Raw genomic sequence first — 13,539 nt, forward strand, 5'->3', positions numbered from 1 at the left:
TTAAAGTTAGTTTAATTCTTTAAATCGTTGGGAATTTTTTAAAAATAATGATAGGATATTTCAGTTGATTAATTAACAAAATTTCAAATTTATTTTATATTCCATTTTTTTTGATAGGATATTGCCCTTAAAAAAATTATCTATTTTTGAATATCTTGAATTGTGTAGCCTGTTGCTTCAAAAGTGTGTTATTTAAAATTTCTTCACCCAAGAATCTAGCAGCATTTCCATTTCCGTTTGAACGACAGAGATCCTCTTTGCTTCGAGTATCCGTTTCGTAGATGATTTCCGTTGATCGATAGCTTGCAAGATACTTCTATATATTCTTAACTGAATTCTTCGGTAACCACGTTCGACTCGGTGGAATCGGCAACCAGGGCGAAGGAGACACTTCACGGAGCAGACATATACTCTGGTTGTTGCACACTCAAGATCGACTTCGCCAAGGTGAGTACTTGAAATCAATTTTCTTTTATTAATATTTTGATCTTCAGTATCTTCGATTTAGAATAATTGTTAACTCGTTAAGTGCCATGATAGGGACAGATTTGACTCTGTAAAAATTATTTCTATCTTTTATTAATCATACTTTTTTAATTTTCATTGCACTAATTCGTTGTATGTTAAGTTTCTCTTTTTTATGGAGCTTTAAAAATTTCATAAACATTCTAGTTAAGAGTACTTAATTAAATTTGTAGCTGAAAGGAACATTTCGACCACAGAAGATTAATCCTTTGAAACATCCAAAGCAAACACACTTTCTGAACTGTTTCAATTCCACAGCAGTAGCCTTCTTTCTGTCTGATTATACAGTATAAAAATTACAATATTTTTCTCCAGTGCGAATGAAAAATATTAATAGAGAGTATCAAAGATAAGGTTACTTTTTTAATTGAATATCTTGATTGAATGCTTTTAATTAGTCTGCGAGAAAACAGTTAACAATTATACTAAAAATAAAGAGCGGTTCATTTAGAGGGACTTTTAGCTTCGTTACACCTACACACCTCGCGCAATATCGGGCGCAAAAGAACATCATGATAAAAGGGGTAGAAAAGGAATTCTAAAGTGAACCACACGGGTTTCTGAAGTTTCATCCGTGAGAATACATTTGAAACCGGGGGAAAAAGGAACATTCTTTCGAGTCGTATTTGTTAAATTTGCTAATTAGACACCGGTTGAAATATTGAAAAGAATGTCGTCAGTGGAGCCGGCCGCTTGTGCCGCGGGTAATTGGAATATGTAACGAGCACGTAAAATGAATGAAACCAGCGAATTTCCTCGAGTTTTATGATACCGTGGATACAGGGTCCTTATTACGTAAGAGAAACGTGAATTTAGAGCGTTTCCATTATTTGAGAAACCGTTTCTCCGTTGAATTCTTTCTCATGAATATTAACAGCGAAAACTGAAGAGGCTTATTTTCTTCTCTGTACATTTTATCCTTCGTTAATGAATCAACCTTAGGTTTAATCAAAGCTAATTTTTATTTTAAATAAAATTAAGTCGATATTGAACGTGTTTAAAATCAAAGATCAAAGTATTCCATTTTAACACCTCGAGGGTTTTACTTATCTCCTATCAGAATAATTACCAGTTTTCCTCGTGGAACGTTTTTCCCCCGCGTTTCATTTTCCTCTGTCTGTTGCATCGTGAAAAGGATCGCAGTGCAAACAGCAACCGTGCGCTCGAAGTGGAGTGAAAAGAAAATCACGCGCGTTAACGTTAGGCCTGAGGCAATGAGGTCTTTCGTGTCGTTTGAAAGAAGAGAGAGAGAAAAAAAAAAAAGGGTGATTCGAATAGGTAGACGCGTGAAAGCCGGTCGTTCTCACCTAACGAGTTGAGATCTTGTTTCAGTTGGTTGAATCGTGGACTGATCGAACATCGCGTTTCCAATGAACGACAACGTTTTCGCGTGCTTTTGATTTCAAGCGTCAATTGGAAAGTGTAACTCGTTATTACTAATTTCTGGTTCGAATCGAAAAACTTCCATTTCGATTATTTTCTCTCGTGTAGATGTTTGCGTGGTACGATTCGACCAACGCACGGTAAACGTTGTTTTGGCAGATCTTTCCATTGGCAATAGTTGTAAAACGGGTGGGATTATTTGGCCACGCAAGCTCCGCCTCGAAATCCAATTTCGTACTTTGGGCAGTGGCTTAGGCTCTATTTTCATTATAGGCGAAGCGTCGTTTTGGCAAATACTTTCAGCTACTGGCCAGGGCTCCATTTAAAACAGGACCGTTCGACATCGATGCATTCTACCATATAATTTAGGATACTTATGGAATTTTACCTAAATTCTAGAATAGAAAATCGTGAAATTATTAATAAATTGCAGAATTAATTTTCATTTTCAAATTTCAAATTCTAAATCGATCGTTGAAATGCAAATTGCAGAAGTTTTATCGAACACAAGTGTCCTTCGAAATACAGTTCCTCCTTTGAACTGGAAACGTCGATCGTTGGTAATGACGTGCGTGTAACGGGTAAATATACACGAGGCTCGATGGAAATCGTTTGCATTCAATAAATTTACACGCTCGTCTCCGCTGGAGAGGAGGCTAAGCGATAAGCGGCCACGTTTCGATGCTTTGTCAAGCTGTCAGAGTTCCTTGCAATATTTCCAGAACGGAGTTGCCGTGCTGAACGCAACAGTGTCCACGTGCACTCTGCATATCGCGTGTAAATGCATTTTTATTCACGTCAATTTGAATAGTTCGAAAAACGTGCGAAACAGACGAGCTCCATCGGTGCACGATCTTACTTTTAACAGAGATGATTTATCATTCTTATATTTAACACTTTTATTTAAAAAAAAGAAACACAATTCATCATTTTCGCGATACCCAGTTCCATTTATTACTTGCATTTTCAGGCACTCGAGAATAGTATTTGTAATTGCCCAAGTTGGCCAGTAAAAATGACGAATGTTTACCGAAAATTTATCGCGTTATCGTCAACGTGAAAAACGACTGCACTCGAAACAACCTGGAACTTGCTGAAGGCAATTACTGGAAATTTTTCGTAGAGCGAACCACTCGATTGCTCGTAGAATTCGACGACGTCGAGCAACTACGGGGTCGCTTGTTAGCGGTTCGAGTGACTGGTATCAGAACTTTCTGACGAAATTCAATTGTCGATGACAGTCGTTTGACAATGTTAGACTTGTAGTTTTTCATAATTATTACCTCTTTCTATACGGGGGTGGCAGTTGGAGCGGTGTTTCTTTGAGGTCCGTCAGAAAATCTGTACAAGAACCACGCAGGCCTCGGTCTATCGATCGCAAACGAATCTACCAACTAGTTGTACAAACTGATTACGAACATTAACGGTTCGCAGCTGGTTCTTGGTCCGTCGGTTGTGCGTCTAACCAAGGGGTGAAGCCATTTTGGCAGCACGTAGCTAATGATCGAGTTACCTAGCTCTCCGGCCACCTCTATAATTATACTTCAGTTTGTACCAAATATTCGCATTAACCGACCGGTGACAATGAAGAACGATCTGGCAATTATTTCCTCTCATCTTCTTTTATACCGTCTCGTTCGTTTTCTACCGGCCGTTTCTGTCCCGTTGATCGTTTTATCGCGACGTTTTACCTATCTTCACCATCCAGCTGGTTCGATTTTCATATTTTTATTCGATTTAGTAGCACTAGAATTCAATGATAAATCATTTAGAAAATTTTCATGAGAATTTCACGAAATTTCGTTGATATAAAATAACCTGGAAATTTGCAATGAAGAGAACATCGAATGCCCATTAGCGAAGAATACTCTGGTCCGATAGCGTCCCGCTGCTCGACGAACGAAAATTAAGAGTGCCGCAGCTTGATTACCGGTTAATTAGAACGCTGTTATCTCTGACGTTTTCGGAGCGACGGGACACGGATTCACAGGCGAAAAAAATTCTGAATACGAGCTCCCGTTGTCCGATGGAGTGTCGGGAGATTAAAAGGGACACGGCGCGAAGTAAACAGGAAATTAGTTTGGGAGTCGGTCTTGTAACGATGTTTCATTAGTTCTGCCTTCTTTCTTTCTCGATTTTCCCGTAACCAGCCAGGTGACACGCTGTCTTTCATGGTTCCATTCCACCCTGTGTCCTTTTATTCTTTTAGTAGGAGGTGAAACGAGAGTGAAGGTGTAAGTAGATTTTTAGTATTATCAGTAATTTTACAAGGAAATGTCGACAAAAATTAACCAGCGCTGGTTAAATTCAATGATTTACAAAAATAATATTCCCAAAAATGAGCAAAATTTATAATTCACCAGTTATTTATTTCTTAATTTTATCGCGGATTTACCGTAGCTTTGTTGAAACGCTGTTGGCTCAATGGAATCATCGTTTCGTTCGATTAAGCGGGATCGTAATTGCGCGAAACGACACTATCAAGATCCACCATTGCTCGGTTAATCGGATTATCAGAGTGAATCATGACCGATTTGGATCTAATAAAACGATTCAATCCAGGTATACATCATTTTACCATTCCTCTTACTTACCTTTAGCGAACGCGAACGTTTCTTTACCCGAACGTTAATTGAACTCGTTATCGCGTAAACAGCGAAAATATTGTTCATGAAATGCACATGGCAGCACGCGCACGCTAATTGGATACCGCACGATGCAATTTATGCGACACAGTTCGTTAATGCCGTTAATTATGTCGATGTCGGCGTACTAACTGGTAAACCGATCTACGATATCCTCGTAAAGCCGCGTCGATTCTTTTGGTAATTAATCGAGAAAATGGTAAATCGAGGACAGCCTTGAACTTTCCAACAAATCTAATTTTAGCTCTAATTTTTATTTTACGAGCACAGGATATCCTTTATTACATTGTTTTTGAAAGATTATTTCTGCAAGTAATTAATCATTAATTCTTTATTTCTTTTTTAAATGATACACATAAACATCCTGTATTATCTCAGGAAACAGTAATAATTGAAAATATCAAACTGAGGCATTAAATTATAGAAAATTATTCCTTAAAATCTTTAATAATTCCCATTATTCTACATTATCGCGTACTTTATTAGACATACCATATTTCCAATCTGCTAAGCAACCTGTTAAACACTCTTCTAATTGAATTTCCTCAAAATTCATCAACTCTTGTTTTCCCTTAATGGCTCATTAATGAACCCATGTACTCGGACGTGCATCAGAAAACGAGGCAACTTTTTCCCTGGCTCCATAATACATAAGCTCTTCTAAGTCTCTCGAGTAGAACAGTTCCTCTGGTCGCGCAATCCATATCAAGCTAATTAATCTTCAACGAAAAAGACTTTACAAATTCCGCTAAAACCATGCTTCGAATTTCATACGTTGCTTTGAACCCGTTCTCGCGAAATTCCCGAAATTCCTGCCACCTGCCAGTCAACCCCGGTGCTGTTCCCTCGCGGTGAATTCACCTCTGTTTAACCGATTTGAATTGCAAATGGAAGAGCGATTCGCCGTCCAACTGGATGAAGCTTTTCTCGAAGCTTACGTGTTGCAAGCTGGCAGCTGGATGGTTTCGTCTTGTAATTAGACATTCGCGTTAAAAGATTCGCGAGCTGACTTCTGTGCAATCGCGTTTTCTACTTTCTTTCCGAGGAAACGTGGATTCTTTTATCAGCAAATTTCCGTGGCAATTATATCGTGTAATTGTCGTATTCGTCGAGGATTTTTTAATTATTTTCATGGAACGACTCGTTATCCTGGCCATTACGCGATGAAATGTATTTTTGATAGACCTACGAACAGCTGTAATATTTTTCAATCTTCTTTTACACTTCACGTTGAAAGTTTTTAAAATCTGATTATAAAACTACGTGTTATTCGTGATAATTATTGCATTTTGTAGCAAATTCAATGAATAATCTAAAGAAACCAGGTTCTACAACATTTATTCAAATTACGAATTAACTCATTTTTCCATTTACTAGAATTTGTAATTCAGTGTTTGCGCTTATAGAACGTTAAACGACCGCATACTCGCATGTTCGTTGGAATTTATGAGGCTATTGTGTAGAATGCAAATGAACTTTGCAATCAAGCAAGAAACATAATATTACTGCCATTTCCATTAACACCGTTTAATTTCGAAGCTGCATTACATTGAGGATGATTCTCTTTAAAAATGCACAATTCTAATTAAGATTTCATTCTCGTAAATACTTTTCCTTTTCTCTTTGATTTTTTACACCTTGCGGTGATGCTCGCCCTGAAAGGGTTAAAGGAACCGGTTCGCTCTAATTAACAATTCACGCTCATATGTTTCAACGTCGCTCGCATTTCACCGTGTTCGTTTCTCCATTGTATCGCTTCCGGTTAAATAGTTTATGTAAAGGCTAATTTACAATTCGAATAGGAGGCTTTGGTGTATTTTCAAGCCGCCACGATGGCTATGCAAATTAGCATGTCTGGATAAACCTATTATAGATGAATTTCTTTTTTATTTCTGCAGTATTTTCTACTTCAAAGAGGATGCATATTTTCTTTTTCTATTTCTTTAGTTCTTGAACCATTTTTCTTCTCGCTATTTGAGTAAAAGGGTTATAGATAATCTGTACGGTGTCATAATATTGACAGCTCGACCGAGTTTATTCGCTTATTCCATCGCGCATGGTCTCTCTCTTGAATTTTTCTTGATCCCAATGCTTTTCTTGTGTCACGTATCTTTCGGACGTGGTCTCCAGAGGATGCCGGGTGTCATCTATTTTTGGGAGACGTTCGGTGCGTTGAATAAGTCGACTTGTTTCGGATCTGCGAGATGAACTGTGTCCCTTTGTACCACTTTAATCGTCTTGACACGCAAGATTACATAGCCGGCATTGATTTTAAATAGAATTGCAACTGACTCTATTTCTCTGAAGAAAGATTAAAAATTTTTCATAATAATTAGAAAGATTATACTTATTAATTTAACGTTTATCGAAGCACCTTGTTTAATTAGCGCTCCATTTAGAGCTTCGTTACGGGAAATCGCCTTTCTGCCGGCGGTTGCACCGAAAATTCGGCAAATTTTACGATATTGTTCAGGTAAACACGATCTAGTGTATACACCTGCATGCACGCGAGCACGGTTTTGGTATCAAGTGGTTTCCCGAATAATGCCGCGATTCACAAGCAGGAAATTAACGCGTGAACTCGTGTCCGTACATCGGGGCTCGTTCAGCCGTGTCGAACGGTTGTGTATAATAAATGTGAACGGTCAATTCCAGGCCACGATTAGCCGTACGAGCGACGAACACGCGAGTTGAGGTTTCATTAAACCAGAATACGTTACGTAAGTTCGGGTTCCATCATTTTTACCGACGATCAGGATCGTGTGGGTCGGTGGTTTCTTAGATTTTCCAACGAGTTTTCACTCGAGAAGCTCGCTGGAAACGATCCCTATTACGAATGGAATATTTACAGTGGACGAAAGGTGTATTGACACGGACCATTTTATTGCATTTACAAGATTTATCGAAAAAATAAACATACAGAAGCTATGGAAATAATTAACCATTTATTTTATAAAACTTCAATTCAATTTTAATTATATTTTAATTACTTGCACGACGTACTGGGTTCTAGGTGAATTATTCATTTTTCAGAAGTTCCCATTTCAATAAATATCTCAGAATTTTTCCAAATTTTTTTAAACCCAGGAAAACCAGTTTTCCTTATCTGTTTTAACATTGCAGCAAGATATCATAGTTGTAAAAGGAAAGATTCTATATTTTACTATCTTATCGACATTATCATGTAACGTTTCTTGTTACAAGGAAACTGGATGCGCGAATGCGTTTTTAAACCACCGTATCGGTTAACAAAGTTGCAGGGGAATCGCTCTCGAGCCATTCCCCGGCAAGATTGTGCAATAATTTACGACGTTTACGTTCAGCTGTCACGCAACATTTTACGAGCTCGTTTTCCACAAGTTCCCTTCCTCGAATCCCCGCCAGCCACCCGATTTGTCCAGGGCGCGCCTTTCACGCGTAAAAAGTTCACCGGGACTCGTTTAATACCGCTCTACGCGGAACTCTGTACGACTTGTACCAGAGTCGTAACCATTCGAGATGAAAATCCTCAACCATCACAGATTTCTATTATTTCAAACTCCTTCCGTAACTATTACCGTGTTTCGATATGGCGTACTAATTGTTATCGAAATAATAATAAAATTTTCCTAAATTAACATTTACCTAGGAGTGTAATCTCATTTACCAGCGAAAGGGTTAACAATCTAAGAAGGAAGTTGATCAAACATTTGGCGAACGTGTACCATGTTTAGATCCGGTAATGGTGGATTCAACAACGGATAAACGGGTCCGTGTGCGGCCATGTCGATCCGTTGTTTTAATGAATAATGAGATTCTGGTGGAAGGAAAGGTTGAAGACCGTGAAAGAGGTAACGGAAACGAGTTCAGGCTTGTCTGCCGTTGACTTCCAGGTTGTCGTTTAATCGAACGGTCTTGCGAGGATTGTTCATTGGGTCGGTTACTTTCGACCGATTTACTTTTTCCGCTCAAAGAATCTTTGTATCGGGGATCAAGAACGATCTGTCAACGACGATAGCCTCGGGGCTCGCGATCGAACTTTATTGTTTCCTTGTGGCAACTTTATTTACGCCTCTTTTTATACATAATAGCTGGTTACAGTGATTAAAGTGAAATCACTTTCATTAGATGGATAGAATTTAGACTTGGAAACTTTTCCCTCAGAGGTATCGAGAGTTTCTTTTATTAATTCAATTTATTTTAGAGTGCGTTCGTTTGATAAGCATTTATAGCTTGTTTTATATATCTGTTGGATCGTTTCGCATAATGACTTACAGGATGACACTTAATTACAGATAGTTATTAAGTAGACGTAGGTACGCCACTGTACTTACTCGGTTTAACAGTATTTCCGAGACAAATATACAAACACCTTGATCACCATCTCAGTCCACAGTAGGGTCCTTTGAGACGACCATTATTTTTAGAACGATCCCTCTTTTAATGACTTTCCCCCTTTGAACAAGCATTGCAACCCTCTTCCACGTTGTGTTGATCTTGCGACCTGTGAAGTTACCTACGCTCGACCTATGTTTCGCGATCGATACCAATGATTCTGTCTTTAACAAGATGCGTTAAGCTATCATAGTCCTTCCATCAACTAGTCGTCGCATAGAACCAAGCTACGAAGTTCCGAATGGTACTAAATTCAATTCTTCCTTCAGCCAACTCTCTAATAAAATTCACGATTTCAAGTGAAGCCCGTGGAGCAGACGTTCCGTAAATGGTTCGTCGATTCCTCAAGGTAGCTTTCCAACGGGTTCACACTTAAATCCCGTTGATGGGACACGTGGAATACAAGACGAGGAACGGAGTTTCTCGTTTGCTGCACATTTTACCAAGCCAATCACGTAGGTCTATCGACCGGTAGAAGCAGCATCTAAGTACGTGTGCGCTTCTCTATCCTGAAACGTCCTTCGTATCCGAGGTCTGACCTCGTTTGTCCCGGTAGAATTCGAGAAAAGAGCCAGTTAATTTGAATACCTGTTGCCCGGCAACGTGTTCAACCCGTTCGCAGGAAGTTGCGAACAGGAACATCGTTTCATTTGATCCTTCGATAATTCCCTGCATTTCAAATTCCAGATAAGGATTTTTAAACGAGAAATTATCAATTCCACTGTTTTCTTCGTATCTTGAATTTGCCTGTTTGATATGCAACAAGCTAATATCAGTAGTTCTTCAGATCTCTGATAAAGCTGAGAGTTGTTATCAAACCGTTCTAAAGCTTCTGATAAGGCGACCTACAATTCTAACGAAACTTGTTCTATTAAAATCTCAAAGATTTGATATAGAAATATTTCAATATCTTGAATATTAGTGCTAGGAGTTTAGAAATTGTCATTATTTCTATTGAGGATTCTTCAGGATTGTTTCTGAAGCAATTGAGATAATCTCATCGTGGAAATAAAAAATTGTATTGATTCTCTGATGCGACAACGAGTGTCGACGCGTTTGTTGATTACTTGAAAGATGTCGACGGGAGAGGAAGGCGGTATCCCGCGGATTTAACGAAGAATAAGTAAGGATCGAATTTAACGAGCTTCCGGTTTACTGGCTTCTCGTTCGATCGTTGTGTAAATAGGTCGTGTCTGAAGTGTAACCGAGGTCAAGCATTCTGAAGCGGCGGGTAGAACTCGAGGGAGAAAACCGGTGCAGCTTGGGTCCTTTTTCTTCTCTATCCCGCTTGTGCATGCAAAGATGCAAAGAGAAAGCTCGTTCGCGTGTACCTTTGTTCTCGTTGCTCGAACTAAGGGAAGAAGAGAGGGCAGAACCGCGATTGGGAAATCGTGTTTCCACGCGAAAATGTTTGGTGACCGTGCGAACGTTCAAACGGCTATTAACCCCTTCCAAAGGTATTTCTCATCGTAAAACGTTTCTTAGGAAATAGAACTTTCCTTTCACTGTAACTACATCGAAATTTGAACAGCTTCTTAATTAGAGACGGGGGTGGTAATATGCACCCCCCAGGTTATATTCCTTCTTAAATTCTAATTTATAATTTAAATTAAATTTTCATTTTGAATACTTGGGTGAATTAATAAATTAATAAAATACCATTCCTTCCTCTACCGATCGATAAAATTCTAAATAATTTTCTTTTTTTTTATTAACACCCTGTAATTTCAGGAAGTAGAAAGAAAACGAAGCTCGAAGGCGAGTGGTTTCACGTGTCTCATTTCTCAGGTCTCATTCAAAATCGCGTGCCGTGACATCTCGAGGACATTTATGCCAGTAAATTACACGCAATTACCGTTGCTCAAGTTGTCGCTGTTCTCGTGCCGACGTGGAACGTTTCTATGCTAATTGCAACATCTTACCAGGCTCATTTTGTTTTCTTGCCTTCGTTTTTCCACACGTGCGGAGGAGTCCCGTTTTTCTGGGAACCAGCGAGCAAATCATACTTTCCGCTCCGCGATTAATCCTTTCGTTACTATCGGTGTCTGCGAGTACTCGCGAACTCAATTATGGATAATTAATGTCTCATGATGATATTTTCACGTTATTCGATAATGGGATCGGTCGTGCGAAATAAAAAGGATACAGAGCCGATCGAATTGGACGAATAAATCAGAGACTCAACGTTGCTTTCTTTTCCCCGCAATAAATTACCGCATTATCGAGACTAGCGTGTATACTGCACCAACGATAAACCAAAAATCCCTTGGGGTGGTCAGCCAGGACGCGGAACGTCGCGATTATACACACTGCTACTACTGTGTGTCACGTATCACGTCCTTTCACGGCGTTATCTCGATCCGACATTTCCCAACGCGCATAAATGCACCATTGCATCGGTTATATTCAGCGTGTGCAACGACGGAATGCACAGCAATGCACTTGATGGGTCACGCGTGTCTGCAGAGAGGAAAAAAATTGTATCGCGAAGAGGTAAAATTAATCGTCTTTAACTTCGTGCTACTTTTTCTTAATCACCTAATTAATATTCATTTATTTATTATTACATTAATTAATCCACAAATTATTTTTATGGATTTGAAATTCTTGAAATACGTTTTGTTATCAATATTTCTAAATTATTCAGCAATTCAAAAAATCGTATCGGGAAGAGGAAAAATTAATCGTCTTTAACTTCGTGCTACTTTTTCTTAATCACCTAATTAATATTCATTTATTTATTATTACATTAATTAATCCACAAATTATTTTTATGGATTTGAAATTCTTGAAATACGTTTTGTTATCAATATTTCTAAATTATTCAGCAGCGAATAATTATTTCGCACATTTAATCCTTTTTAATTCAGAAGTCAATTTCTCTCCGCGAATCAAGCGCTAGACAATTGACTGACACGAATAACGTTCGGAGTAACTAAATTCAGCAATTGTGTCATCGCATCTGCTATGTTTGCACTACTTGATTCGTTAGACGTGTAAACACCATCATAACGATTAAAGGGTTAATCGCTGAACGGTGTACCTCGATGAGGTTTCACGGATATGAGTCGATACCTGTGTCAGCTAGATTTTCCATTACCTTTCGATCCACAGAAACACGTGGACACGATCGTTTTATACCCGATCGTTGAGCGAAACCGCTGCATCCGCCGCGGAAGTGCACGTGCTTTTGACAGCAGTGACGTCAACCAATTGAAATAACGAACGGGTACTCGTAGTGCTCGTTCTGTCAGTATTGCGCGGCCTGTTTTGCTTGCTCTGTTTTTCTCAATCCTCCATTCCACCTTCCCGTCTTCCTTCCTTCCGCTATTCTCGCCATTACCTCTGCTGATCTGTTCTATTCATTGGATAGAATTTCAGGCTGGTCAGCGGATCATCGAACGAGTTGATTAACACTTTAATTGCTACGTGGTATTCAGATCCCAAGTAACAGCAGTCTTTTTGTAGCTAACGACTTTAATCATCGTTAGTAGCGAAAGGGTTAATATCAGATGATATTTCATAAGAAATGAAAGAGGAAAAGAGATCTTAACTCCGTGTCGCATAATCGGATAAATTTGAGAAATCCTTCTCTCGGTTTTTTTTCGCCTCTACGAGTAGCTGAAAGCGGATTTAAGACTCGAAAGAAGCTCAGCGATAATCTTTTACTTGATCAACGATGTCACAGGCTGGTTTGATAAAATACCGGCTGCAAAGTGACGAATTGCCCCCGATACAAAACCTTTCTACCCTGTTCTTCTAGGGGAACCTTCGACTGAACCTTACCCTTTAACCTTCCTCATTCACCTTAAACACCGCATCGTATCTCGGGGCGTTCTATCTTCCTACCACAGTCATGGTATCTCGTTGTAAACAGTGTACCAACAAGCAGATTTATCGGATCAGCCGCTAGATGAAATTCCATTATTTATCGTGGCCGGGCTCGGGCTCCCTCGTTTGTTCCTTTGCAAACAGTCGAACGTTTACGAATAGCCGCGGGTAGTATCGATATGTGAGATATCGATTCGGTTGGACGCAGGGTTAGCGATTGACATTCTAGATTATTGCAAATTTTCCGATAACTCAGTCGATCAGTTATGAATCGCTTCGACATTAAAAGTGAATCATTTTGAAAATTTATTAGAAATTCAATTAATTCCATTTTCCTTGGATTTATAATTCAGACGATTTCTTGCCATTCGAAGTGCAATAAGGGGAGAAATTCATAATCCTTATTGATTTAATTTCGCAAAATATTAATTTTTTAATTTATCAATATGCCTCGCGAGACTTTAAATTTTCAAACTCCTGAACTTTTCTACTAGTTTAGTTTTCGATAATATTAAAGGTGGATAAAAATTTTCCTAAGATTTTCCCCAAAATCCATCGTTACATAATTCGTCTCTCTATTCAATCAGCGGAACGAAGTTTGACTCGATCTCACATTTTCCCTCGGGGATCGATCGGACGTTCTTCATCGTTGCTTTTAGCATGACGGCTCCTCCGTCGAGCGGGTCGTAAATTCTTTTCGCAGCGTCTGCCACTTTTCGCCAACAGCGTTCTTATAAGCTCGCGTAAAACCACACTCCTTTGTGTCGTCCTTTTTGTCGAA

General features: G+C 39.0%; 1 protein-coding gene and 1 long non-coding RNA gene across 4 annotated transcripts in view; one reads left to right on the top strand and one right to left on the bottom strand.

Annotated features, from left to right (window-relative positions):
* LOC114875030 (heterogeneous nuclear ribonucleoprotein L) overlaps positions 1 to 13,539 on the top strand; it is a 111,085-nt gene that overhangs the window by 41,324 nt on the left and 56,222 nt on the right. For all 3 annotated transcript variants that reach the window (XM_029184887.2, XM_029184890.2, XM_029184889.2), the window contains exon 5: positions 351 to 447. In XM_029184887.2, coding sequence (XP_029040720.1) covers positions 351 to 447 — 97 coding nt within the window. The remainder of the gene's footprint in view (positions 1 to 350; positions 448 to 13,539) is intronic.
* LOC114875031 lies at positions 367 to 3,398 on the bottom strand. Its single transcript, XR_003789188.2, has 3 exons — positions 3,192 to 3,398; positions 1,833 to 2,303; positions 367 to 454 (listed from the first exon to the last, which is right to left on the bottom strand). It is a non-coding gene; the product is annotated as an uncharacterized LOC114875031 (long non-coding RNA).

This window comes from Osmia bicornis, chromosome 13 (assembly GCF_907164935.1).
Source record: "Osmia bicornis bicornis chromosome 13, iOsmBic2.1, whole genome shotgun sequence".
NCBI lineage: Eukaryota > Metazoa > Arthropoda > Insecta > Hymenoptera > Megachilidae > Osmia > Osmia bicornis.